Source organism: Salmo salar, chromosome 03 (genome assembly GCF_965601325.2).
Source record: "Salmo salar chromosome 03, fSalSal1, whole genome shotgun sequence".
NCBI lineage: Eukaryota > Metazoa > Chordata > Actinopteri > Salmoniformes > Salmonidae > Salmo > Salmo salar.
In genome coordinates, this window is record NC_138293.1 from 31255240 (window position 1) to 31282802 (window position 27563).

General features: G+C 42.9%; 1 protein-coding gene across 1 annotated transcript in view; it reads right to left on the minus strand.

Moving 5' to 3' along the window:
- Positions 1–27563, minus strand: part of LOC106599714 (solute carrier family 22 member 23) — a 62117-nt gene that overhangs the window by 9410 nt on the left and 25144 nt on the right. Inside the window, exons 4-6 of the mRNA XM_014191013.3 lie at positions 13387–13555; positions 10898–11025; positions 791–893 (exon numbers count right to left, since the gene is read on the minus strand). Of these exons, the coding sequence (XP_014046488.3) occupies positions 791–893; positions 10898–11025; positions 13387–13555 (400 nt within the window). The remainder of the gene's footprint in view (positions 1–790; positions 894–10897; positions 11026–13386; positions 13556–27563) is intronic.

Consider the following 27563-nt stretch of genomic DNA (forward strand, 5'->3'; position numbering starts at 1 on the left):
TCTCCAGTTCTCTCATAAGAACACAGCTCATGAAAAATGTATGGTCAGACTACAGTCAGGGACACTGTGCACTGAAATAGCCAGGGCTGTGTCTAAGTCTGCTGTCTACAAATGACTGGGTTACGTGAGTGAGGAGAGGTGAAGCTTGTTCTGAAGGCCAACGAACAGAAAGACCGGCGGACAGACAAACGGACAGAGAGACAGGACTGCAAACAGCACAGAGACAGGAAGACAGAGGGATGGACAGACTGATGGATAGACAGACAGACGAGGACAGACAGACAGACAGACAGACAGACAGACAGACAGACAGACAGACAGACAGACAGACAGACAGACAGACAGACAGACACAGACAGACAGGCCTGCTAAAAGCACAGACGGCCACTGCTGGATGATGCTGCATCGAGCTGACAGGTCAATAGTCCCATAATCACGGCACACCGGTTTATAGGTAGTTTCAGGAGCCAATGATAACGAGTGTTACCACAATGACTGGAAGTCTACAGGAACATGCTAGCTGTTCCCATAGACTTCTAGTCATTGCGCTATAGGTGTTGCGCAAATGAAAGTGAGAAACGTCCTTCAAACTGAACGCAGAGACATAAAAATGGTATCCACAAGTTCATCTGACTCTGGGGAAGTAGATAAAGGGCCTCATTGCTAAAATCCAGAAGTATCGCTTTAACACCCAGAGTTGTCTGACTGGCAGCTACATCATGGACACAAGCACACAATACTACATAAACTCACACAGGCCCACACACACACACAAACAAAAGATACTTACGAGTTCACGCAGAGGACCACAATGTTTTTCCACAGGTTCCTTGTCCCCACCATCTTCACAATACATGTCTTTTTGGGTTTCTTCTGAAGAGCTTTCTGCAGCTCTGAAACAACGTAGAGAAATCAGGTAAATATGACCACAATGCACTCATCTACAGGCTGTACACAGCCAACCAAAGGGCTTCATAGAGTGGGGGGGGGAGATGACAAGTGAGTGAATGAACGAACAATTGAAAGAGGAATGTCTTAGGAAGTCAACGCCCCAGGACAGCGCAGATCATAGCATGGGGCATGGATGTTTTGAAGTACGAGGTGTTGCTATGAAAACAAACCTCCGCTTTCTTCATGTGCACACACACATACATGTATGCACGTGACGGGCAACATTCCAAGTTTGTACTCAATGTTTCTCTCTATACAATCATGGAGCTTTGAAGTCATCCTCTGGCCTAGCGGCATAGCCATAATACCTAGTATAAAATTGGCCCTCAAACGGAAGGCCCTTTTCAGGGGTTAGTTATGTTACATTCAGTAGGCTAGATAATGTGTGTGTTATCTAATCTTTATTTGGACAGGGAAGATATGAGACCTAGGACTCTTTTCGAAATGCACCCTGTATAATAGAATATAAAACACACACTACCAGTCAAAAGTTTGGACGCACCTATTCATTCAAGGTTTTTCTTTAACTATTTTCTACATCATAGAAAGAAATAACACATATGGAATCATGTAGTAACCAAACAAGTGTTAAACAAATCAAAATATATTTTATATTTGAAATTCTTCCCAAGTAGCCACCCTTTGCCTTGATGACAGCTTTGCACACTCTTGACGTTCTCTTAACCAGCTTCATGAGGTAGTCACCTGGAATGCGTTTCAATTAACAGGTGTGCCTTGTTAAAAGTAAATTCCTGGAATTCTTTCCTTCCAAATGCATTTGAGCCAATCAGTTGTGCTGTCACAGGGTAGGGGTGGTAAAAAGTAGATAGCCCTATTTGGTAAAAGACCAAGTCCATATTATGGCAAGAACAGCTCAAATAAGCGAAGAGAAACAACAGTCCATCAATACCTTAAGACATGAAGGTCATTCAACCTGTAAACTTTTAAGAACTTTGAACGTTTCTTCGAGTGCAGTTGCAAAAACCATCAAGAGCTATGATGAAACTGGCTCTCATGAGGACCACCACAAGAATGGAAGACCCCGAGTTACCTCTGCTGTAGAGGATTAGTTCATTAGGAGTTACCAGCCTCAGAAATTGCAGCCCAAATAAATGCTTCAGAGTTCAAGTAACAGACACATCTGAACATCAACTGTTCAGAGGAGACTGTGTGAATCAGGTCTTCATGGTCAAATTGCTGCAAAGAAACAACTACTAAAGGACACCAATAAGAAGAAGAGACTTGCTTGGGCCAAGAAACACAAGCAATGGACAGCAAGCAAAGACAGTGTCTTCTGATCCCTCCTGTCTCAGCCTCCAGTATTTATGCTGCAGTAGTTTATGTGTCGGGGGGCTAGGGTCAGTCTGTTACATCTGGAGTATTTCTCTTGTCTTATCCGGTGTCCTGTGTGTATTTAAATATGCTCTCTCTAATTCTCTCTTTCTCTCAGAGGACCTGAGCCCTAGGACCATGCCTCAGGACTACCTGGTATGATGACTCCTTGCTGTCCCCAGTCCACCTGGCCGTGCTGCTGCTCCAGTTTCAACTGTTCTGCCTGCGGCTATGGAACCCTGACCTGTTCACCGGACGTGCTTGTTGCACCCTCGACAACTACTATGATTATTATTATTTGACCATGCTGGTCATTTATGAACATTTTAACATCTTGACTATGTTCTGTTATAATATCCACCCTGCACAGCCAGAAGAGGACTGGCCACCCCTCATAGCCTGGTTCCTCTCTAGGTTTCTTCCTAGGTTTTTGGCCTTTCTAGGGAGTTTTTCCTAGGGAGTTTTTCCTAGCCACCGTGCTTCTTTCACATGCTTTGCTTGCTGTTTGGGGTTTTAGGCTGGGTTTCTGTACAGCACTTTGAGAATATCAGCTGATGTACGAAGGGCTATATAAAAATACATTTGATTTGATTAGACTGGTGGAAATCTGTCCTTTGGTCTGATGAGTCCAAATTTGAGATATTTGGTTCCAACCACCACCGTGTATTTGTGAGACTCACAGTAGGTGAATGGATGATCTCCGCATGTGGTTCCCATCGTGAAGCATGGAGGAGGTGGTGAGATGGTGGCTACCACAGCATTCTGCAGCGATACGCCATTCCATCTGGTTTGGGCTTAGTGGGACTATCCTTTGTTTTTCAACAGGACAATGATCCGACACACCTCCAGGCTGTGTAAGGGCTATTTGACCAAGAAGGAGAGTGATGGAGTGCTGCATCAGATGACCTGGCCTCCACAATCACCCGACCTCAACCCAATTTTGATGGTTTGGGATAAGTTGGACTGCAGAGTGAAGGAAATGCAGCCAACAAGTGCTCAGCATATGTGGGAATACCTTCAAGACTGTTGGAAAAGCATTCCAGGTGAAACTGGTTGAGAGAATGCCAAGTGTGTGTAAAGCTTTCATCAAGGCAAAGGCCGGCTACTTTGAAGAATCTCAAAAATATTTTCATTACTACATGATTCCATATGTGTTATTTCATAGTGTTGATGTCTTCACTAGAGTTCCACCATGTAGACAATCGTAAAAATAAAGAATGAGTAGGTGTGTCCAAACTTTTGACTGGTCATGTACTGTAAACTATTACATAAATATATATATAGTACATATAAATAAGTAAACAAATACATAAATCAGTGGAGGCTCCTCAGAGGAGGACCATCCTCCTCATTGAAATGTAATATCAATAAAAATAGTGAAACAAAGTTAGCCTTTTTAGATAAAACTATACTAAATATATTAATATGTCACCAAATAATTTATTAAAACACACTGTTTTGCAATGAAGGTCTATGGTAACTTCAACAGCACTCACTGGGGTAGCACCATGGTGTAGCCAGAGGACAGCTAGCTTATATTCTCCTCTGGCTACATTGACTTCAACATAAAACCAAGGAGGCTCGTAGGCCTCACCCCCTTCCATAGACCTACATGGTCATTATGACCAGTTCCGTAAGACGACCTACAACCAATTAAAGCTTTTGCAGTATGAAGTGATATGTTGTCCATCCAATCATAGGATTAGGATCAGGTAATGAACCTAGTGCGTTGTGTTGGGGTTGTGCTGCAGAGCATTATGGGGGGGGGGGGGTTCTATGTGTTGAGAAGCTTAGTGAGCTGGTTATGTTTGTATAATGACAAACCAGGGCGAAGGTTTAACTACTTTTAATGAACATATACCACCTGCCCCCCCGCATAGCCTGCTGGGTGACGTGTTAATAACAGTTAGACTACATCTTCCTTCCTTTAAAATAAAACTACTTTTCTCTGTAACTACACGTCACATCACATTTGTTTACTCAACCTGCATAACACGCAATTTACAATAACACACATTTCTTTCCTTTTTTTTTTTACATTGCTCTCATCACTTAAAAGGCAATGAACATATTCTGATGTATTTTTTTCCCCAACTAAATATAGTCTGTCCAACAATACTCTATTGTGGTTCTATTTCTTTTCACATAAACAAAACATTCAGTCCAGGTGCCCCTTTTTACATTTTTTTAAAGCAATTCTCAATAAGCCTTTCAGGGGCTCAGAGTCCTTTTTGATCGTTCTGCTGAAGTGCTTCCTGAAACAGATGGACAGCGTTCGTCGTCAGTCATGGTTCCTGTAGTGATGTCTTGGAGTCGTACATGATCTCCAGGTTTCAGTTCAGGTAAGTGTCTTGCACTTTTGTCGTGTCACTGTTTTTGTTTGTCTTTCTGTTTTTCCTTCGCGAGTTTGACTTTGTGAGCACCTTCGGGTGTTAGCAAACCTCATGGATGGGTAGGTTGGTTCTGATGCGACGTCCCATCAACATTTGTGCAGGTGAAAGTGAGTTCTGCAGTGGTGCGCTGCGGTAGATCAGAGTTTTTAGGAAATCCCCCTTTCCATCGTGTGCCTTTTTCATCAGACCTTTGACAATTTTGACTGACCTCTCTGCTAAGCCGTTGGACCTTGGGTAGTTGGGGTGTTGTGTCGGAATTCCTAGTCGTTAGCGAACGATTAGAATTCAAAACTTGAGAACTGTGTGCCATTGTCCGAGTACAGTTCAGACGCAACCCCATGTCTTGCAAAGACTGATTTCAGGTAGGTGATTACAGCTTTGCTGAAGGTGGTTGGCAGTGTTGCTACTTCAGGGTAGTTTGAGTAGTAGTCGGTAACAACAATGTGACTTTTGCCATTGCAGTCAAAAAGGTCAACTCCAACTTTGTAGTAGAGTCTGTTGGGTACTGGATGAGGATTTAGAAGCTCTGCTTGCTGCTTTGGCCTGTAGTGCAAACACAGTTCACATGAAGCAGTGGTCTGGCTTATTTCCTGGTTCATTCTTGGCCAATACATTACTTCTCATGCTCGTGGTTCGCATTTTTCTTCACCCAAGTGGCCCTCATGTATTTTCTGTAGAATTTCTTTAGGTAGTGTCATGGGAATGACGATCTTGTTGCCTTTGAACACTATGTCATCCACAACGGTGAGCTCTGCACATCCAGTAATCCTGTGTTCTCCTTGGACAGTTGTTTTTCTGTGCGGGCCATCCTATCAGTGTTGTTTCTTTCAACTCTATCATTGTTTGGTCAGATGTGGTCTCTCTTTGATCTGCTCCATTTTCTCAGAAGACACAGGAAGTGATGCTACGATCATGTCGACGTAGGCCTGAATCTCAGTGTTTTTCTGTGTGTCGAAGATCTCTTGTCAACTGCTCGAGAAAGCGTGTCGGCGGCGAACATGAACTTTCCCGGGGTATGGCTCATCTTCACATCAATCTTTTGCAGTCTGATCAACAATCTCTGGATTCTCATTGGACAATCATTCAGTGGCTTAGACATGATTGATACCAATGGTTTGTGGTCGGCTTCTACTTCGAAGTCGTCCGTAGACATATTGGTGAAACCTTTCGCACGCGTATGTGCTCGCCAGTAGTTCTTTCTCTATTTGTGCATACCTCGTCTCTGCGCCTGTCAAGGCTCTGGATGCATAAGCGACGGGTTGCCATGTGTCGTTATGCTATTGCAGAGGAACTGCTCCCAGGCCAAACTGTGACGCGTCTGCAGAAATCCTTGTGCTTTTCGCTGGATCATAGAACCTGAGCAATGGCTCTTCTGTGATTGTGTTCTTTAGGTTTTTGAAGCAGTTTTCCTGTCCATGGGACCCTTCCCATTCGTTTTTCTGTTCAAGGAGACATCTGAGTGGAGCGGACTGTGCTGACAGTTGAGGTATGAACTAAGCAAAGTAGGTGATCATGCCCATGAAGCATCTCACGTCATCCTTGTTCTTCGGGCGCTCCATGTTTTTGATGGCTAATGTTTTCCTCGGGTCTGGTACGACTCCATCCTCTGAAAGTACGTCTCCCACGAAGGTAAGTGTTTTCACACCAAACTCACATTTGTCCTTGTTTAGTTTTATGTTGACTTTCCGTGTCAGGTCCAGCACTTGTCTCACTCTCGCGTCGTGTTCTTTTGTGGACCCCCAGACGATGATGTCATCCATCATGGTCTCCACTCCTGGAATGTGCTCGAAGATCATGTGGATTGTCTTGTGGGAGACCTCTGGCGCTGAGAGAATCCCATATGGTAGACAAAGAAATCTGTACCTGCCCTCAGATGTGTTGAATGTGCATAGCCTTGAGCTTGCATCGTCTATCTTCATTTGCCAGAATCCTGATGAGGCATCAAGCATACTGAACCACTTTGCTCCAGCAAACTGCGACATTATCTCTTTTCTGGTTGGCAACTTGAAATGCTCTCTTGATTGCTTTGTTGAGATCTCGGGTCTAGATATATCCTGAGATCACTGTTCTTTTTCACTACAATAACCAGTGAGCTTACCCAGTTTGTAGGTTCATCCATTTTTGTGATGATGTCCATCTTTTCCATGCGTGGAACTTTTCTGCATGTATGCACAACTGGAGTAATTTTGTCATCAGTACCTTTGTGTTCTCCTGGTAAACATCCAAGACCCTCAAACACATCCTCGGCCAGTAGTGATTCTTGGTCATTTTCAGTCTGTGATGTCACTACATACACCCTTTTCAACAAATTGAGCTTTTCACATGCATCGATTCCTGGAATACCACACTCTTTTCCATGATCAGCAACTGTGCTTTAAACGGTTTTCCTTCGTGCTGTAAAGTTACTATGCAGCTTCCTTTGACTGGTACGTTCTCCCCAGTAACCTTACATTTTCATCGGTGTATTTTGCTCTTCACTTTGTGTTTTGTAGTCATCCAGCGACAACAGGTTTATCTGTGCTCCAGTATCAAGCTTGAATGGTATTATAGTTTCATTCACAGTCAATGGCACAATCCACTCAGCTTTAACGGCATGGCATATTTCCACAGAATCAACAAAGAATTATTCAATCTCCTCCTTGACTGTGTGAACCTTTTTCTTTGTACCCTCAGCTTTGCAGCATTTTGAGAAATTATTTTTCCCAGTTGTTACATGATTTGCCATTTGCAGGGCAATTTTTTGGCTTGTGGATGAATCCACATTTTCCACAAGTAGTGTTTTGATTTCTCTCTTAAGCTTGTTTTTGTTTTGTAAGGTGTTGTGTGTGTTGCTCCTCTCTTCTTATTGCATGCACTGACGTCTCATTCCTGCACATCTCTTTAGCTTGTGCTCTGGTGGTTTCAGCTGCGACACATATTCACTGCTATATCCAAAGTTAATCTTGCTCACGCAGCAATCTCTCCTTGACTCCATTATCAAGTATGCCACAGACTATCCTGTCTTTCACTAGTAAGTCTTTCAGATTTTCGAATTCACACGTTTCGCTCAGTGTGTTCAGCTCAGCCAAATACTGGTCAAAACGGACTCCCTGTTTTTAATCATGAGAGAAAAACTTGTCTCTCTCAAATGGGAAGTTCTGGCTTGGTACAAAGTACCCCTCAAATTTAGCCATTAGCACAGTCAATGTCAAGTTTGCCTCATCTTGCTGAAAGCCATTGTAAAATGTCCAATGCATCCTCTCTAATAACATGCAGAAAAATGGAAGCTTTCAATTTGTCATCATCTCCCCCTGCTCCACTGGCTACTAGGTAGATATTGAATCTGCTTGAAACGTTTCCAATCGTCAGCTAGATTGCCTGTTAACTGCATAGGAGTAGGAGGACTAAGACTATCCATGACGGGGAATAGGAACAGTGTCAATTTCTTTTACTTCAGTATGTTGCAACAGGTTCCAATGCAGCCTCGCTCTCGCTGCTGTCACTCTCGTTGTTGCGGCTCGTTGCCCTAGCTCTTGCAAGCTATCATCTTTGACTACTCACGTCACTTGACTTGCGGTAGAATATTCAATTTTCATCGCAGAAATTTGCAGAGTAACTCCTTTTCTCTGTCTTGTCATAGCGACTACCAATCTGACACCATGTTATGTTTGTTCCTTGTATAATGACAAACCGGGGCATAGGTTTTAACTACTTTTAACTTCTCTAGGCTAGGGGGTGGTATTTTCACGTCCGGATGAAAAGCGTGCCCAAAGTAAACTGCCTGCTACTCAGGCCCAGAAGCTAGGATATGCATATTATCAGTAGATTTGGGTAGAAAACACTGAAGTTTCTAAAATTGTTTGAATGATGTCTGAGTATAACAGAACTTATTTGGCAGGCGAAACCCCCTCGGGGTTCCAGGAATAATTTTTTTTGAGGTCACTCTTTTCCAATGAGTTTTCAATGGGAATCTAGAATTCTAAGGCAGTTGCTTGCAGTTCTTTTCGCTTCCACTGGACGTCAACAGTCTTTAGAAATTGGTTGATGTTTTTCTTTTGTGTAACGAAGAAGTAGCCCTGTTCAGAACGAGGGTCGAGTGAAGTGTACTGTTGTGGTTGAGGCGCATAACCTGAAAGCACGCTCCACTTTGTTTTCCTCCGGTATTGAACACAGTTTATCCCGTCTTAAATTTTATTGATTATTTACGTTAAAAAAAATACCTAAAGTTGTATTAGGAAAGTTGTTTGAAATGTTTGGACAAAGATTACAGGTAACTTATGAGATATTTTGTAGTCATGTTGTGCGAGTTGGAACCGGTGTTTTTCTGGATCAAACGCCCCAAAAAATTGACATTTTGGATATATAACTACAGAATTAATCGAACAAAAGGACCATTTGTGATGTTTATGGGACATATTGGAGTGCCAACAGAAGAAGCTCGTCAAAGGTGAGGCATGAATTTTCTGAGTTTCGTGTCGCGCCTGGCGGGTTGAATTATGATTGCCTGTGTTTGTTTGGTGGGGTGCTATCCTCAGGTAATCGCATGGTTTGCTTTCGCCGTAAAGCCTTTTTGAAATCTGACACATTGGCTGGATTAACAACAACTGTAGCTTTAATTTGGTGTACTGCATGTGTGATTTCATAAAAGTTTAATATTTATAGTAATTTAATTTGAATTTGGCGCTCTGCCATTTCACCGGATGTTGTCAAATCGATCACGTTAACGGGATTTGAGTCATTAGAAGTTAATGAACATAGAATTAGCTAGAAAACTCACAGTTTAGTCATGCAAGGCATTCTTCAGCGGTAATTGCACGTTACAATGCTTTACTTGCTGAAAATATGGAACTTCCGACTGTCTTTTCTGGGATGTCGAAATCAATAAAGAATGACTTGATAGCTTCCATCGCATCATCCATTAAAAGTGAGATTAAAGAGAGAGGCTGGGGCAGCACATTTTTTCCCCACACGTGCTCAAGTAGGCTTTCCCCTTTCTTTCTGTATTTATTTAGCATAGGTGAGAACACAATCACTCCGGACAGACACAAGCAAAAACTAATTTCATAAATGTTGCTGCAGCCTAGGCTACCTAAATAGAGATCTGATATGCTGTATTGGATGAAAAAGAGACTATTTCAGTCTGATCAACTGTAGGCTACAAATAATAGCAGCTGCATACAGCCTATGTGCCCTGTCCATCTGGTCAGGGTAAACAAAATTGGTAACGTTATGCATTTATAGTCCATTTGTGTGTCAGGAGAAAATGTGAATGTGATCAAATTTGGTTTATATTCAAATCCGGGCTGGCTAGGCTGCCTATACGTTTTAATCCCAAATGATTAACTGGAATGAATTATTCAACATAATAGTGATGACAGATGTGAGTAAATGTTTTATTAGTTGCATAGGCCTGCATGATGCAAACATGCATAAAACAAGCTCAGCCCTGTGAGTTATATTGTCCATCAGTTGTTGTCTACGTCTTCACTATTATTCTACAATGTAGAAAATAGTAAAAATAAAGAAAAACCCTTGAATGAGTAGGAATGTCCAAACCTTTGACTATTAATGAGCGCACACACACACACAAATCACCCATAAAAACAGTTACATTCAAAGGGGCATCTAATATACCATAACCTCTGTCACTATCATAGTTATCTCTTGTCCACTGGAGGAATATAGCATTGCCTACAGTATGGCACTGCCTATGGTTGTATCTAGTCACTATCCAAAGTGATTGACCTGGCCCCATCTGTTGTCTGTGATCAATGCCTCTGCCCCTCCACCCTCGAAAGGCCCTAATAAAGTTAATTAAGGGTCCGGAGGGTCCCATCCGGAAGGCCATGGTGTAGGTTTACTACCCTGCCAATTTCCCTCGGCCCCAGGAGAGAGGACTGTTACTATGGGAACCAGGCATAGAGGAAGGAAGGGGATTTCCCCCGTCAGTCAGATCCATTCAGACTGACCAAGCACTTCTGTCTCAGAGACAAGCCAGTTGATCTTGCTAGAGAAATAGTAGATGTAAAGTCCTTTCCCTTCAGAAAAAGACAAACTCCTCCACTTTCAAATAACCAAAAGCAAAGCAAATACACAGAGAAAGAAATTCAAGCCCGAAGACTGACGTCTAGAGCCGAGTAGTTACACAGCATCAATATAACCAGTTCTAAAACTGATATGAGTGTATCTGACTAGAGCAGTTAAAAAAGGGATGACCTCTCCCACTCCCCTGTGTACTATACCTGTGAGGATGTGATCAGTGTCCAGCTCGGTGTTAACCTGGTTCTTCTTGGCAATGTGTCCCATGATCCACTTGGAGCGGCCATACTGTTGAGTGGCCAGCAGCCACCGCAGAGACTCGGGGAAGATCCTACATGGAAACAAGAGAACAATCTGCTCAATAAAATATGAACCGTTGAATCAATTAAATTAGTCCCTTTTTTCCCAATTGGGATTTAATGAGAGGCTGAAAGGAACCTCAATATATTATCTTCCTTCCTCAGGCTCTGTGGGAATCCCCGGGTACTGGAAAGTGTGTGTGTGTGTGTGTGTGTGTGTGTGTGTGTGTGCATTCATTCTTTCTAGCTGATTGAAACTCATTAATAACTGCAATACTGTACTCTCGCTCTTAACCACTATGCTACCTGCCGCTCATCAGGTATACAGTGTGAATACAAGGTAAATGGTGGTTAATGAATGAGTATTTATTGCCCAGGCCTTAGAGACACCAGCTGTAGTAACATGTACAGTAGAGGTCCTTTGAATGGATGTTAAGCTATTAATTATCATACGCTATTATGGCTGTTACTACAGTGGGAAAGCACCGCTGGAAAATTCCCTTGGGTCCAAGAAGCTTCCCTCTGATTCTACACAGAAAAGACAGATAATGTCCAATTCCATGTTCTCCCATGCCTCGCTATTCCCACTTTCATTTCATACATACACTACCGGTCAAATGTTTTAGAACACCTACTCATTCAAGGGTTTTTCTTTATTTTAACTATTTTCTACATTGTAAAACAATAGTGAAGAAATCAAAATGATGAAATAACACATGGAATCATGTAGTAACCAACAAACGGTGTTAAACAAATCAAAATATATTATATATTTGAGATTCTTCAAATAGCCACCCTTTGCCTTGATGACAGCTTTGCACACTCTTGGCATTCTCTCAACCAGCTTCATGAGGTAGTCACCTGGAATGCATTTCAATGAACAGGTGTACCTTGTTAAAAAGTTCATTTGTGGAATTTCTTTCCTTCTTAATGCGTTTGAGCCAATCAGTTGTGTTGTGACAAGGTACAGGTGGTATACAGAAGATAGCCCTATTTGGTAAAAAAACAAGTCCATATTATGGAAAGAACAGCTCAAATAAGCAAAGAGAAACGACAGTCCATCATTACTTTAAGACATGGTCAGTCAATACAGAACATTGAGAACTTTGAACGTTTCTTCAAGTGCATTCGCTAAAACCATCAAGCACTATGATGAACCTGGCTCTCATGAGGACCGCCACAGGAATGGAAGACCCAGAGTTACCCCTGCTATAAAGGATAAGTTCATTATGAGTTACCAGCCTCAAACTGTACCCCAAATAAATGCTTCACAGTGTTCAAGTAACAGACACGTCTCAACATTAACTGTTCAGAGGAGACTGTGTGAATCAGGCCTTCATGGTCGAATTTCTGCAAAGAAACCACTACTAAAGGACACCAATAATAAGAAGAGACTTGCTTGGGCCAAGAAAATCGAGAAATGGACATTAGAGCAGTGGAAATCTGTCCTTTGGTCTGATGAGTCCAAAATTGAGATGTTTGGTTCCAACCGCTTGGTTTTTGTGAGAGATGCAGTGTGGGTGAATGGATGATCTCTGCATGTGTATTTCCCACCGTAAAGAATGGAGACACTGATTTATTTCTAATTCAAGGCACACTTAACCAGCATGGCTACCACAGCATGCTGCAGCGATACGCCATCCCATCTGGTTTGGGCTTAGTGGGACTGTCATTTGTTTTTCAACAGGACAATGACCCAACACACCTCCAGGCTGTATAAGGGCTATTTGACCAAGAAGGAGAGTGATGGAGTGCTGCATCACATGACCTGGCCTCCACAATTACCCGACCTCAACCCAATTGAGATGGTTTGGGATGAGTTGGACCGCAGAGTGAAGGAAAAACAGCCAACAAGTGCTCAGCATATGTGGGAACTCCAAGACTGTTGGAAAAGCATTCCAGATGAAGCTGGTTGAGAGAATGCCAAGAGTGTGCAAAGCTGTCATCAATGCAAAGGGTGGCTATTTTAAAAATCTCTGTTTAACACTGTTTTGGGTACTACATGATTCCATATGTGTTACTTAATAGTTATTTCATAGTTCTACAATGTAGAAAATAGTAAAAATAAAGAAAAACCCTTGAATGAGTAGGTGTCCTAAAACTTTTGACCGATAGTGTACATAATATCAGCATTGGATAAATAGAACCCACATTAGCCTACAATATAACCCAATCATGACCTGTAGTGTATGATGATTGGGAGTGGTAGGCTATAGCAACTAACCAAGTAAATTAAAATCAGTAGTATCAATCTCAATGGGATCACCAGTATAATAAATAGCTAAATATATCAATACTAAGATGCCAAATTATAGCAGGTGGTGGGTATAGCCTGTCCCAGAACTCTTTTGTGCTTTGCCTGAGATGGGGAGTAAAGTAGGTGTTGTCCTCACCAGATATAAGAGACCATGAGGATCAGTGGGCAGATGATGACGGCCTGCAGGACCTGCCAGTCTCGACAGAGGTATGCCATCCCCGGCATAAGGAGCTGCCCGCCCAGCACCACAAAGCTGGCAACCATGGTCATGGAGAAACGCCAGGCTGGTAGGCACAGCTCAATCCCTGGAAGAAAGAGAGGGACATGAGTCAGTAATATTACAATACAGACAGAGCGAGAGGTTAGCCTACGAGTCAAATTAAAATACAGATAGACACAGATTCTGATCACAGATTCTGATCACAGAAACATCTCCATCTATGATAGAACTGTCTGTATCTAGTAGAATTGTGTCTATGATATAGATGGTGCAGAGGCAACAAAAGGTCAACCCCACATATACACAACTTGACAGAGAGAGTGGACAGAGGGGAGAGTGGTGGCACTAGAGTTCCACTACACAGCTCCATCCCTGGGAAGGAGAGGAGGTACCCTGATACCGATGCCATTATCGTGAACGTTGTCCAGTTACCTTGTCTGGAACTGATGCAATACCGAGGTAAGATCAGGGACATTGTATGACTGATGCCACTGTATAATTCGACAACTATCATGCAGAGAATATGACGCCAAATATTTGCTTATTTTGTCATGAGAGCACTGAAGAGTCTCTGCCCTGAACCGAGCCTATTGCAGTGAACTAATGATGGCCAACTTGTACTTACTTCTCCCCAGCTACGATAAGAAAGATCCTGGTTCATTCATACAGTCATTAGCATGCATGCCGCCACCTCGCTAGCAGCTAGCCGGCAGAAACACACACAACTCAGCCCCTTAGCTAGATAGCTAGACGCTGCAGCAGCACACATTATAAAATATATTAAAAGCAGGCAAGGTTGTCTGGTACTGTAACAGTTGCTTTGCCTCTTTCTTCCCCCTTCTCTCCCTCAGCCTTTTGTCCTCCATTCATTCCTTCCTTCACATGTCCTCCTGTCCTTGTTTGACTTGTGTTTTCTTTTCTGGCGGCCGCATTCTGCAGCCAGAGCACGCGGCCCAGCTCCAGATGGGTCTTTCAAGGTGACAGGGCCGGGATAATACAGTGTCTGCAGGCTGTAGCTCCGCTCCACTCCCAAAGAAAAGCCTGGAATTTCAATTAGGATCTGCCCCCCTCCTGGCTAGTATGAATAATGCTCTGTGTTCGTGGAACAGTAACACAGCTGGAACGACTAAGCTAAGAGGGGGAGAGGGGAGAGAGGGGGGGGGGGGAGAAAAGAGAGGGAGTATTGGGTTTGGTGTAACTTCAACCTGACACTAACAGTAACACAGCTGGAACGTCCAAGCTAAGACTGAAGAGGAGCGAGGAGAGGGGGAATGTTGGGTTTTGGAGTAACCTCATCCCGTAGCTCAGTGGGAGTTTTGTGAGTCAAGTCATGGGTCAATGGGAATAGCATTGGTTTGGTGTTAGGTGGTTGTGAGGATCACACATACGGACGCACTAACAGAACATTCTGTACAGAATTACTATGTATGAAAACATGTAAGACACACATACATCCCCTGACACACACACACAAACAAATTCCTGAAGGGGCAGAATAGGGGTTGAGGGGTGAGGTGGGGGGCCACCTGAGCATCTTACTCCAGCTGGCCCTAATCCTCCCCATCCCTCCTAAATCAGCAGTCCCACAATTCCCTGCTCCAGACCCGAACCGCCAACCATCAGCTCTGGCCCTGCCCTGCCTGCTGACACAGAGAAGCGCTCAGCTGATGTCAAAAGAAAAACACTCAGAAAGCCAGGGTGACGGAGTGACCAAATGCACTAATAAAGGGCTTTGGTGACAACAAGGTGCTCATTGAACGCCACGGTGATATCATCGAAGGTTGACTAGGGGTAGCCTTACCAACAAAAGCGATAATCTTCTTATTTTGCTGCCTTTACCAATACAAGCAGTTGAGTAACGCACAGTGTGGAATCCTTAGAGCATGCAACGTCAAGAACTGAACGTCCAGTTAGCAAAAGAAGGCCCATTGTTCTGAGAACACTACATTATCTGACCACTGACTTTTCCCCAGCAGTCACATGATCTCCTCATGCCCTCCCCCTCCTTGCCTCACTGACCTCGGCCACTGGGTTTAGTGTGTGTGTGTGTGTCTGTCTAACACGTGTTCCCAGGGCCCGCTCATTCTAAATACGGTACACACGGACATTCACTTGAAGTCGGAAGTCTACTTACACCTTAGCCAGATACATTTAGACTTAGTTTTTCACAATTCCTGACATTTAATCCTAGTAAATATTCCCTGTCTTAGGTCAGTTAGGATCACCACTTTATTTAAGAATGTGAAATGTCAGAATAATAGAGAGAATGATTTATTTCAGCTTTTATTTCTTTCATCACATTCCCAGTGGGTCAGACGTTTATATACACTCATTTAATATTTGGTAACATTGCCTTTAAATTGTATAACTTGGGTCAAAACATTTTGGGTAGCCTTCCACAAGCTTCCCACAATATGTTGGGTGAATTTTGTCCCATTCCTCCTGACAGAGCTGGTGTAACTGTGTCAGGTTTGTAGGCCTCCTTGCTTGCACATGCTTTTTCAGTTTTGCCCACAAATTATCTACAGGATTGAGGTCAGGGCTTTGTGATGGCCACTCCAATACCTTGACTTTGTTGTCCTTAAGCCATTTTGCCACAACTTTGGAAGTATGCTTGGGGTATATTGTCCATTTGGAAGACCCATTTGCGACCAAGCTTTACCTTCCTGACTGATGTCTTGAGATGTTGCTTCAATATATCCACATGGTTTTCCTTTCTCAAGATGCCATCTATTTTGTGAAGAACACCAGTCCCTCCTGCAGCAAAGCACCCCCACAACATGATGCTGCCACCCCCATGCTTCACGGTTGGGATGGTGTTCTTCGGCTTGCAAGCGTCCCCCTTTTTCCTCCAAACATAACGATGGTCATTATGGCCAAACAGTTCTATTTTTGTTTCATCAGACCAGAGGACATTTCTCCAAAAAGTACAATCTTTGTCCCTATGTGCAGTTGGAAACCGTAGTCTTGCTTTTTTATGGCGGTATTGGAGCAGTGGCTTCTTCCTTACTGAGCGGCCTTTCAGGTTGTGTCGTTATAGGACTCATTTTACTGTGGATATAGATACTTTTGTACCTGTTTCCTCCAGCATCTTCACAAGGTCCTTTGCTGTTGATCTCGGATTGATTTGCACTTTTCGCACCAAAGTACGTTCATCTCTAGGAGACAGAACGCGTCTCCTTCCTGAGCGGTATAACGTTGCGTGGTCCCATGGTGTTTATACTTGCGTACTATTGTTTGTACAGATGAACGTGGTACCTTCAGGCATTTGGATATTGCTCCCAAGGATGAACCAGACTTGTGGAGGTCTACAATATTTTTTCTCTGAGGTGATTGGCTGATTTCTTTTGATTTTCCCATGATGTCAAGCAAAGAGGCACTGAGTTTGAAGGTAGGCCTTGACATACATCCACAGGTACACCTCCAATTGACTCAAATGATGTCAATTAGCCTAATCAGAAGTTTTTAAAGCCATGACATAATTTTCTGGAATTTTCCAAGCTGTTTAAAGGCACAGTCGACTTAGTGTATGCAAAATTCTGACTCTGAATTGTGATACAGTGAATTATAAGTGAAATAATCTGTCTGTAAACAATTGTTGGAAAACTTACTTGTGTCATGCACAAAGTAGATGTCCTAACCGACTTGCCAAAACTATAGTTTCTTAACAATAAATTTGTGGAGTGGTAGAGAAAATAGTGTTTTAATGACTCCAACCTAAGTGTATGTAAACTTCCGACTTCACCTGTATACTGAACAAAAATATAAATGCAACAATTTCAAAGGTTTTACTGAGTTACTGTTCATAAGGAAATCAGTAAATTTAAATGAATTAATTAGGCCCGAATCTATGGATTTGTATGGGAATACAGATATAGTTTTAAAAGAAAAGGTAGGGGCGTGGATCAGAAAACCAGTTAGTATCTGGTGTGACCCAATTTGCCTCATGCAGCATGACACATCTCCTTTGCATAGAGTTGATCAGGCTGTTGATTGTGGCCTGCGGAATATTTTCCCAATCCTCTTCAATGGCTGTGCGAAGTTGCTGGATATTGGTGGGAACTGGAACACGCTGTCGTACACGTCGATCCAGAGCATCACAAACGTGCTCAATGGGTTACATGTCTGGTAAGTATGCAAGCCATGGAAGAACTGGAATATTTTCAGCTTCCAGGAATTGTGTACAGATTCTTGCGACATGGGGCTGTGCATTATCGTACTGAAACATGAGGTGATGGCAGCGAATGAATGGCACAACAATAGGCTTCAGGATCTCGTCACGGTATCCCTGTACATTCAAATTGCCATCGATAAAATGCAATTGTGTTCGTTGTCCGTAGCTTATGCCTGCCCATACCATAACCCCACTGCCACCATGGGGCACTCCGTTCACAACGTTAACATCTGCAAACCGCTCGTCCACACAATTCCATACATGTGGTTCATGGTTGTGAGACCGGTTGGACGAACTGCCAAATTCTCTAAAACAATGTTGGAGGTGGCTTATGCTAGAGAATTGAAAATGTAATTCTCTGGCAACAGCTCTGGTGGACATTCCTGCAGTCAGCATGCCAATTGCACACTCCCTCCAGACATCTGTGGCATTGTGTTGTGTGACAAAACTGCACATTTTAGATTGGCCTTTTATTGTCCCCAGCACAAGGTGCACCTGTGTAATGATCGTGCCGTTTAATCAGCTGCTTGATATACCACATCTGTCAGGTGGATGGCTTACCTTAGCAAAGGAGAAATGCTCAGTAACAGGGATGTAAACAACTTTGTGCACAACATTTGAGAGAAATAAGCTTGTTGTGCATATGGAACATTGGACGGTACTGGGCAAATGTCACGTCTCCAAAGGGTGACTACATCCTTTGGATACATCATGAAAGTGTGAGTCATGTCTCTGTACACTGAATAAAACTGAGTCAGCAATATGGGCCTACTACAGTATTAAGCTATGGGATAGAAAGTCCCCATCCAGCCACGACTCTGGGACTTCTGATAGGAGGGATATAGCGCCAGGGGAGAGGAAGGGTGCTAGGGGTGAGAGATAAGAATGAAGGGAAGGAAGTTTGCAGAGCAGCCAGTGGGAATGTACACCCCGCACAAAAGTGAACTTTACCCTGCTCAGAGGAAGCACTGAGTCTGCACCTTAACTCATCTAGAGCAGAGAGAGAGGGGAGGAAGAAGACGTGAAGAGAAGGACGGAGGGGGTTCCGTGGTATCGCTCCCCATGAATCTCCCAGCCAGTCACAGATTTCCTCCTCTCTTCTGGCTGAGAAAATCCACCATTTATCCTGCCTAGACATCCTTATCTGTCTCTCTCTGAGAAAGGGCTGATCTCAGCGCTCATTAATGTCTAGTGGGCCAGGTCTATACATCACTAACTGATCCATGTTCAGTTAAGCCTTTATACCTTCATAAAGTCTTCATGCCTTTATACCTCCATCATTCAGCACAAACTGATCCTAGTTCAGTCAGATAGTTAAACCAGTGAACTCCATGGCCCCTTCATTCTGCTTCAACTGATCCTAGTGCAACCCTAACTCATCCTAGTATAGTCAGCTAGTTAAGCCAGGGTCCTCCATCCTTGCCTCCATCATTCCGCTTTAACTCATCCGGTTACATTTTTGGGGGATAGTCTGGTAATCCATCTGTAAATGCTCTACAGATGGTCACACTATCAACATACTATCTGTTGATAAGCAACTGCTTGCTAAGACCCATAGACAATCAAATTAATGAAAAATATAAAATTACATGGAAGCTACAGTATAAGGACCCCAGACTCGTACATTCTGGACCATGGGAGCTCCAACATTCACATATGGTCACCAACATGAACTCAGTCTCAGCATGCCCACAGACACGTTCACTCACTCAAACCCACCCCCCTCCCATGTCTGTCTTCACTTCAGTCTCTTCTCTCCCTCTGTACTGGGAGATGAATGCTTCTGGATACGGACGGACGGACGCACGCACACTAATTACCGACAGTCAATCTGTCCGAGCAGCAGAACCCAGCCATACATACTGCAGCAGGAAGGGGAACAGAGCTGGCCCAAATCCTGTCTGAATAAACCAGCTTTACTATCCCATCACCAGAGGGGAAACAGACCAGGACAGATCATGGCAAAACAGGGGATACGCCGTCATCTAGCTACTTTTTAGAGTAGATAAGTGTTTTCCTATGCATCTTCTCAGTTCCTCTGTGCAATGCTAAATGTATAGCAATGTGGATGTACAGCAGATACTTACCTGTCCATTAGAGCTAGGAGTATGACTATGTATGTAATTAAGTTGGAGTGCAGACTCTAGTGTCTCCAAGTTGTAACTACACAGAATAATCGATACAGTTCAGTAAGTGTTGAGAAGCATAAAGACTACAACACGTCAGACTGGAATGAACGGAATGATCAGATAGTCAATAGTACATTTCATTTAATGTCACTGCTTCACAGTGATCAAGACACAGCCCTGCTCCTTCAACACAAACAGAGCAAGAACGTGATGAAGTCACCTCCTGATAAAGTCACAAGACTAGATTTCCCGGTGAGAATATCACATGACTTTCATCTGGAGGTGTTGAATTCTGAATAGATGAACAAATATGGTCACATAGAGGACGCAGTGATTCAAAGTAACTGACTTGACTCATTCCATCTTTATAAACATGACGAGAGTATAGAAGAGTTAAATCAATCAAATAATCACAATTATTTTGAAGTTATTTCTTAATGAGTGTAAAAGTTGACTAACTTAACCCTTTGTGAAATACAACCCAAGTGTTCAATAATAAGGAAGTGTTAGGCATGGCAACAATATGTAGTCAAATCTGGATAATTCTACACACACAAACTTGTGATTCCTACTAGTACACAGGGCTGGGGCACTCCTAGTTAGCTGTTTGGTGACATCAGCTCTACCAGCTAATCTCTCAACAAGATGTCAGAATCCTGAGACAACACGAGTATGTTGTGAGCGAGGCAGGCGGGGGCAAGCCTGGGGAATACATTGCAGCCAGAGAGTGATATCATCAAGTATCGTCTGCTTAGACACTGTTCAACATCCCAGGATCACATGTGCTCTGGAATGATACAGTATATGAAGCAACAAGCTGAGGCCTATGTTCAGGTTTGATATGATTTCTATGTGCTGTAGATACACAAAATACTGAGATCTCCCTAATACACTGTATACTTTTGTGATTAGCCTAATGAATAAGAGTATGGTCGTCAACATTTACCATTCACTAAGTTAAAAGAATATAGGCAACTAAATTTTTCCAATGACCTAGCTAAAATGATAAAAATGAAGACTAGTTGAATTCAAATCGCGTCACAGGCTGGGAGAGAAGTAAAGTGACCTACATAGCTGGGGCAAGACATGAGCTAACAATAACACACAGAGAAAGAAACAAATCTAGCTAGCTAAGTCTACCCACTGCACCTGAGCACAATAACCCTAGCAGAAATGCTAACATACTGTATGCCTACTGATGCTACAGCGCAAAAATGCTAATATACTGTAGGCCTTGTCAGTGATGGAACTCTGAAGTAGAAATAGCAGTGCATTTGATTAGCGATTCTGCTATGTTTTAAAAATAGGGTGGATATGGATGTGCTAGTCTTAATATGGCCCACTGCTTTGGAGTGCACACATCCTGGGCACTGCAGGTAAATGCACACATTAGCACAGCAAACATTCACACTTGTGTCAGCATAAAAAAGATTGATAACATCAAATCCTCACCAAAAGAGTAATAATGAGTCATCACATAGATAGTGAGCTATATTCCTCTCCCTCGCTCCATTTGCCCCACCCTCGGTCTCGCTCTAGCGCACTGCCTTTCTGTCTCTCCCATCGCTCTCCCTCTCCCTCGTCTGGATGGTGATAGAGGTTGTGTCAGGAGCCTCACATCAGCCCTGTCCGCTCCTGCAGTATGGCTGAATCTGACAGGCCAGCGCAGCAGAGCGAACAAAGGCATTAACACAAACCTCTCCCCTACCGGGGCTTACCGCCTGCCGTAGAGCTCACTGAATGGCTGGCTGGCAGGCAGGCAGGCACTGGGGATATAGTTAGGGAAGGGAAACAGAGAGGAGGTTGGTTATGTTCTCTTACTAACCATACCCTCAGTGTTTCCCCATACAGGTACATTAAGACCCCTAAGCAGCATCCAGTGCCCAAACATACCATGTCCAATACTTTCAGGCAGGGGATAACAGATGGAAGCTAGATGGAAGGGAGCACCTTTCCTATGTAATTAAAGGGGAATTACTGTCATACACACTCCAGAGCCTTTTGAGTCACAAGTGGAAAACACAAGTCACACAGAGAGTATGTCAATCAGCTCTATATAGTACAGCACTGCGCCCTGTCTCTAGGTAAGATGAAACCACACTGAAAAGACACAGTAGCTCACATGGTGGTTTCCATGGGGAAATATCATTGTTGACAGTGAACCCTGCAGGGTTTTACCCGGGTTACAGTCCCTCTCTCTAGATCGACGTTTGTGTACGATTAGCAAAGCAAAAATCAGACTACTAGGATCATGACTATGCACTCACAGCCACACTTTAGGAGAAGGAAGAAGAATGACATTGATGTGGGGAATCTTGGAGTGCAAGGGAAGGTGACATAACCACGATGAAATACCTTTAGTGTATGGTCACTCCCTTGGTCCAATCATTTAGCCTTGACCTAGCACATTCATAGACGGTAAAGCTAGCGCGTTAGCGTCTATTCACTTACATATCTGCCACATACACCGATGCTCCAACACTGCCCCGAAGCTCTGTCTAAACGTTAATAGGCTATGCATCGCTTGCGATACGGTTTTGTAAACGTTTGGAACTTAACCATCATATCAGCAAGAAAGAATTGTCAATAAAAATAATTTAAAAAAAAGGTTCAATTATGACATCTTTATAGGGTTAGGGTTCCCACACGGCCATATTTCCATGTTAGAGCGCTTGTTTACGGAAGACAGAGGTGACCACCTGTTCTAATTGGCTATCTAGCATCTCAGAATACCTGTGTGTAACGAAAGAAGGATGCCAGAAGTGTTGTAACTGAAATATTTGAATACTGTCGGCTGCAACTGTGTTAAACAGGTTAAAACCGTGTACACTGTGTGTAGAAAACATTAAGGACACCTGCTCTTTCCATGACATGATCTGACATGGTGAACCCAGATGAAAGCTATGATCCTTTATTGATGTCACTTGTTAAGTACTTGAAATGAAATGATGGGCAGAAATTCAACTCCGTCTTTCATCGAATCAGATGGCTTATTTATCACGAATCCATTTGATGTTGCCAATTATTTTTATGATCATTTCATTGGCAAAGTGGGCAAACTTAGGCAGGAAATGCTAACAACGAACAGTGAGCAATTGTATTCATGCATAAAAAAACAAATAATGAAAGAAAAGCATTGCAATTTTGAATTTATAAGTTAGTGTGGGAGAGGTGGAAAAATTGTTATCAATCAATAATGACAAACCTCCTGGCATTGACAACTTAGATGGAAAGCAACTGAGGATGGTAGCTGACTCTATAGCCACTCCCATCTGTCATATTTTTTTATCTGAGCCTAGAGGAAAGTCTTTGGCTTCCCTCCAGGCCTGAGGACAAAGTAATTCCGCTACCCAAGAGCGGTAAAGCGGCCTTTACTGGTTCTAACAGCAGACCTATAAGCTTGCTCCCAGCTCTTAGCAAACTGCTGGGTAAAAATTGTGTTTGACCAAATACAATGCGATTTATCTGTTAACAAAGACTTTCAGCATGCTTATGGAGAAGGGCACTCGACATGTACTGCACTGACACAAATGACTGATTGGTTGAAAGACATTGATAATAAGAAGATTGTTGGAGCGGTACTGTTAGATTTCAGTGCAGCCTTTGATATTATTGACCATAATCAGTTGTTGAAAATAACTTGTGTTATGGCTTTTCAACCTCAGATTGCCTTATCGTGCATTCAGAGCTATCTAATAGAACTCAAAGGGTTCTCTTTAACGGAAGCTTCTCTAATGTCAAACATGTAACGTGTGGTGTACCGCTCTCTAGGCCCTCTACTATTTTCACCAATGACCTGCCACTGGCATTAAACAAAGCATGTGTGTCTATGTATGCTGGTGATTCAACCATATACACATCAGTAACCACAAACACAGCTAATGAAGTCACTGAAACCCTTAACAAAGAGTTGCAGTCTGTTTTGGAATGGGTGGCCAGTAATAAAACTGGTCCTGAACATCTCTAAAACTAAGAGCATTGTATTTGGTACAAATCATTCCTTAAGTGCTAGACCTCAGCTGGATCTGGTAATGAATGGTGTGGCTGTAGAACAAGTTGAGGAGACTAAATTACTTGGCGTTACTTCAGATTGTAAACTATCATGGTCAAAACATATAGATTCAATGGTTGTAAAGATGGGGAGAGGTCTAGCCGTAATAAAGGAGATGCTCTGCTTTTTTAACACCACACTCCAAAAAGCAAGTCCTGCCGGCTCTAGTTTTGTCTAATCTTGATTATTGTCCAGTCGTGTGGTCCAGTGCTGCAAGGAAAGACCTAGTTAAGCTGCAGCTGGCCCAGAATAGAGCGTCACGTTATGCTCTTCATTGTAATTAGAGGGCTGATATAAATACTATGCATGCCAGTCTCTCTTGGCTAAGAGTTGAGGAGAGACTGACTGCATCACTTCTTTTTATAAGAAACATTAATGCGTTTCAAATCCCAAATTGTTTGCATAGTCAATTTACACACACTTATCCCACCAGACATGCCACCGGGTGTCTTTTCACAGTCCCCAAATCCAGAACAAATTCAAGAACGTGTACAGTATTATATAGAACCCTAATTGCATGTAACTTCCATCTCATATTGCTCAAATAAACAGCAACCCTGGTTTCAGAAAACAGATAAAGCAACATCTCGCGGCACAAAGCCTCTCCCCTATTTGGCCTAGATGGTTTGTGCGTATGCATTGATATGTAGGTTGTGTGTGCCTTTAAAAACAAATGTATATAGTTCTGTCTTTAAGTTGTTCTTGTCTGTTGATGTTCTGTATTATGTTTCATGTGGACCCCAGGAAGAGTAGTTGCTGCTTTTGCAACAGCTAATGGAGATCCTAATAAAATACCCCCAAAAATACACAAAAAAAATATGAATGGGAGGATACAGGTTAAAAAAATGATTTTTTTATAAGCCTTGAGAAAATTGAGACATGGATTGTGTATGTGTGCCATTCAGAGGGTGAATGAGCAAGACAAAATATTTAAGTGCCTTTGAACGGGGTAGGGTAGCAGGTGCCAGGCGCAACGGATTGTGTCAAGAACTGCAATGCTGCTGCGTTTTTCATGCTCAACAGTATCCTGTGTGTATCAAGAATGGTCCACCACCCAACTTAACAGAACTGTGGGAAGCAATGGAGTCAGCATGCCTGTGGAAAGGTTTTGACACCTTGTAGAGTCCATGCCCAGACAAACTGAGGCATTTCTGATGGGGGGGACGACGACTACATATTAGGAAGGTGTCCTTAATGTTTTGTACACTCAGTGTATTTTGCAAATTTGAAATTATATTGATGTGATATGAAAGTTGACGGATTTATGTTTCTACAACCGTATGGCAATTGAGAATGGATTGACGTTTAGATGGAGTATTTGACTGTTTTGGTTGCCAGAGCCAGTTACCTCTGAACAGAACATATGAAGTCCTTGGACGTTAAAGGAGTAGCCTAACCTCCTTAACAGTACATCTTGAACTATCCTTGACCCAAATACTACATGGTTCTTCCCAGGTTTTCCCACACCACAAGTCTCTTTTAACAGCTGTGTTGATATGAGAGCCTAGATGCCTGGCATACACAATTCTTCCATTTGCCCTGGAAAATGTAGATGTTTTGGGAATCAAACTTTTTTGGGAAAGTCTAAATATGCCTATAGTGTACATAGCAGTATTATGTATATAGTGATATAGGGTTTGGATAACAACAGTGCCAATATCTGAAGAGAACCTGCATTAGTAGAGTTGTGGCAATACAGAGGGGAGGCGCAGAATGTGAAGTATACCGCCTCCACATTAAGAACAACAATACGGTATAGCTCAACTTAAATGACTTGACTAGCTGATTTTTTAATTTTTTATTTGAACTCCACCCATTCCATAGAGTAATTATTACAAACTGTATTGGTTGGCATTTGCACAACTTGAATGGCGAGTTCAGACATAATCTAGACAAATCTGTAAAGCAAATATAGTACAGCCAAACCATGGGTATGCTACAAATCAATTATACCAATCATTCTAAATGCGTGATGACCGTGTGGTAGTTTTAACAAGTAGACAGCCAATGTAGTCCCGACATAATGAATCCTCTCAGCACATAGCCTTCATGGAAAATGCCCATATCCTTGCTCTGCCTTTCTGCTGTGTGTTCCTCAACAACACTGACGGAGAATGAAATGCAGTCGGTTTGAACTCCAGGTTCGTACATAGTCTTTTACCACCGTTACCGGAGTGATTCAGTGGCACTCCTTAAAGCGTACGTACACTCGACAGTATTTACTCAGCAATCACTGGGATGGCAGTTGATAATGAGTGGAAAAACAGGATAGAGAAAGACAGGGCGGAGAGGTGGAGACTGGAGAGAGAGCGCGAGAGAAAAAGAGGGTGGAGGGACAAAAGAGTTGGCGAGACAGACAAAAAGAGAGTGGGCCTTAATTTAATTATGTCCATACATACACAGTATCTAGTCAGCATACAGTGAGACGACTTTGCGAAAGCTATGTAAACAACCAACCAATGAATGCAATTATCAAACACAAAACAAACTGACAGAAGGTCCCAGCCGTCTATTTTGGGAACGCTGCGAGGCTTTTCAAGGTAGACGGTGTGGAGTAAATTAGAACGACAAGAAGGCCCCCCCCCCCCTCTCCTCGCTAGCTGGGTAAATGCATTTCAATGGGAATGAGCGCCAGGACCGACTGGAACGGCTTTCTCGGGCAGATTATCCCTCATCAAACTTTTACTGTGGAGAGAAAAGGTCACAAGGATTCATCTCTCTGACTGTTATGGAGTGTACAGTACACACAGTTCCAGTGAAGCACTGCAGTGGGCAAGGCCAGCGAGTACAGTGGAGCGGACAGATTATCAACTTGCCACCTCCTCTGTTTCTATCTCAGTATCTGTCACTCAGTCTATTGGTTAACAGTAATGAGAGGACAAACCAAGGAAGTGAGCTTGATTTAGAAAAACTGCACTCATTTCAAAGCTATTCTGCACTTGTTGGGAGTGCTTCGGAGGGACTTCCAAAAAGTGGAAAGTCAGCAATTCTCTGTCAGTTGATACCTCCTCAGAAGGAGGTCACACCCTCTAAAATAGAAGCTGTATGCTATCAGAGGCTACATTTACACTGAAAGGCACTTTGATCAAGGGTATTTGGCTCCACAGGAACACACAAGCAAAGTCAAGCTGGGATGACCTTTTTTTAAAAACCTTTTGATAACTTTCCACTCTGTCTACCAGTAATGCGATGTCGTCTTTCCTAGAACTATAACCCAGACCAAAACAAACCTAGTGTAACTGACCCCATCAAAAGGGTGAGCCTGACACAGCCCTGACAGTGTTCCATGTAATAGACCAGACAGGCTGCAGGTACAGTATTGCCTCCCTCTGTGTTTAGTACATATTCAACAGCCTCTGACCCTCTGCTGACCCTCCACAAACATGACCCACATTGGAAAGGCTAGGGCTGTGTCTGAAGTGGTTCTCTATTCCCTATATAGTGCGCTACTATTGACACAGAGCCCTGGTTCAAAGTAGGGTACTATATAGAGAATAGGGTGGCATTTTAGACACAACCTAGGTTTCCACACAGGTACATATGCTTGCAGTTATCTCTATCAATGCAGAGGCCTGGTGGAAATGGGGATGAGTGACAACACAGATCGATAGCTAGGACCTATGGAAGCTGCTGCAACAGCATCTACATAACCCACATAGGAAAGGCAGTGTTTCTCTCTATGGGGCGATACATTTCCACAGCTCCTTCTGAAACACTTGCAGTCATCTCCAGTGATACA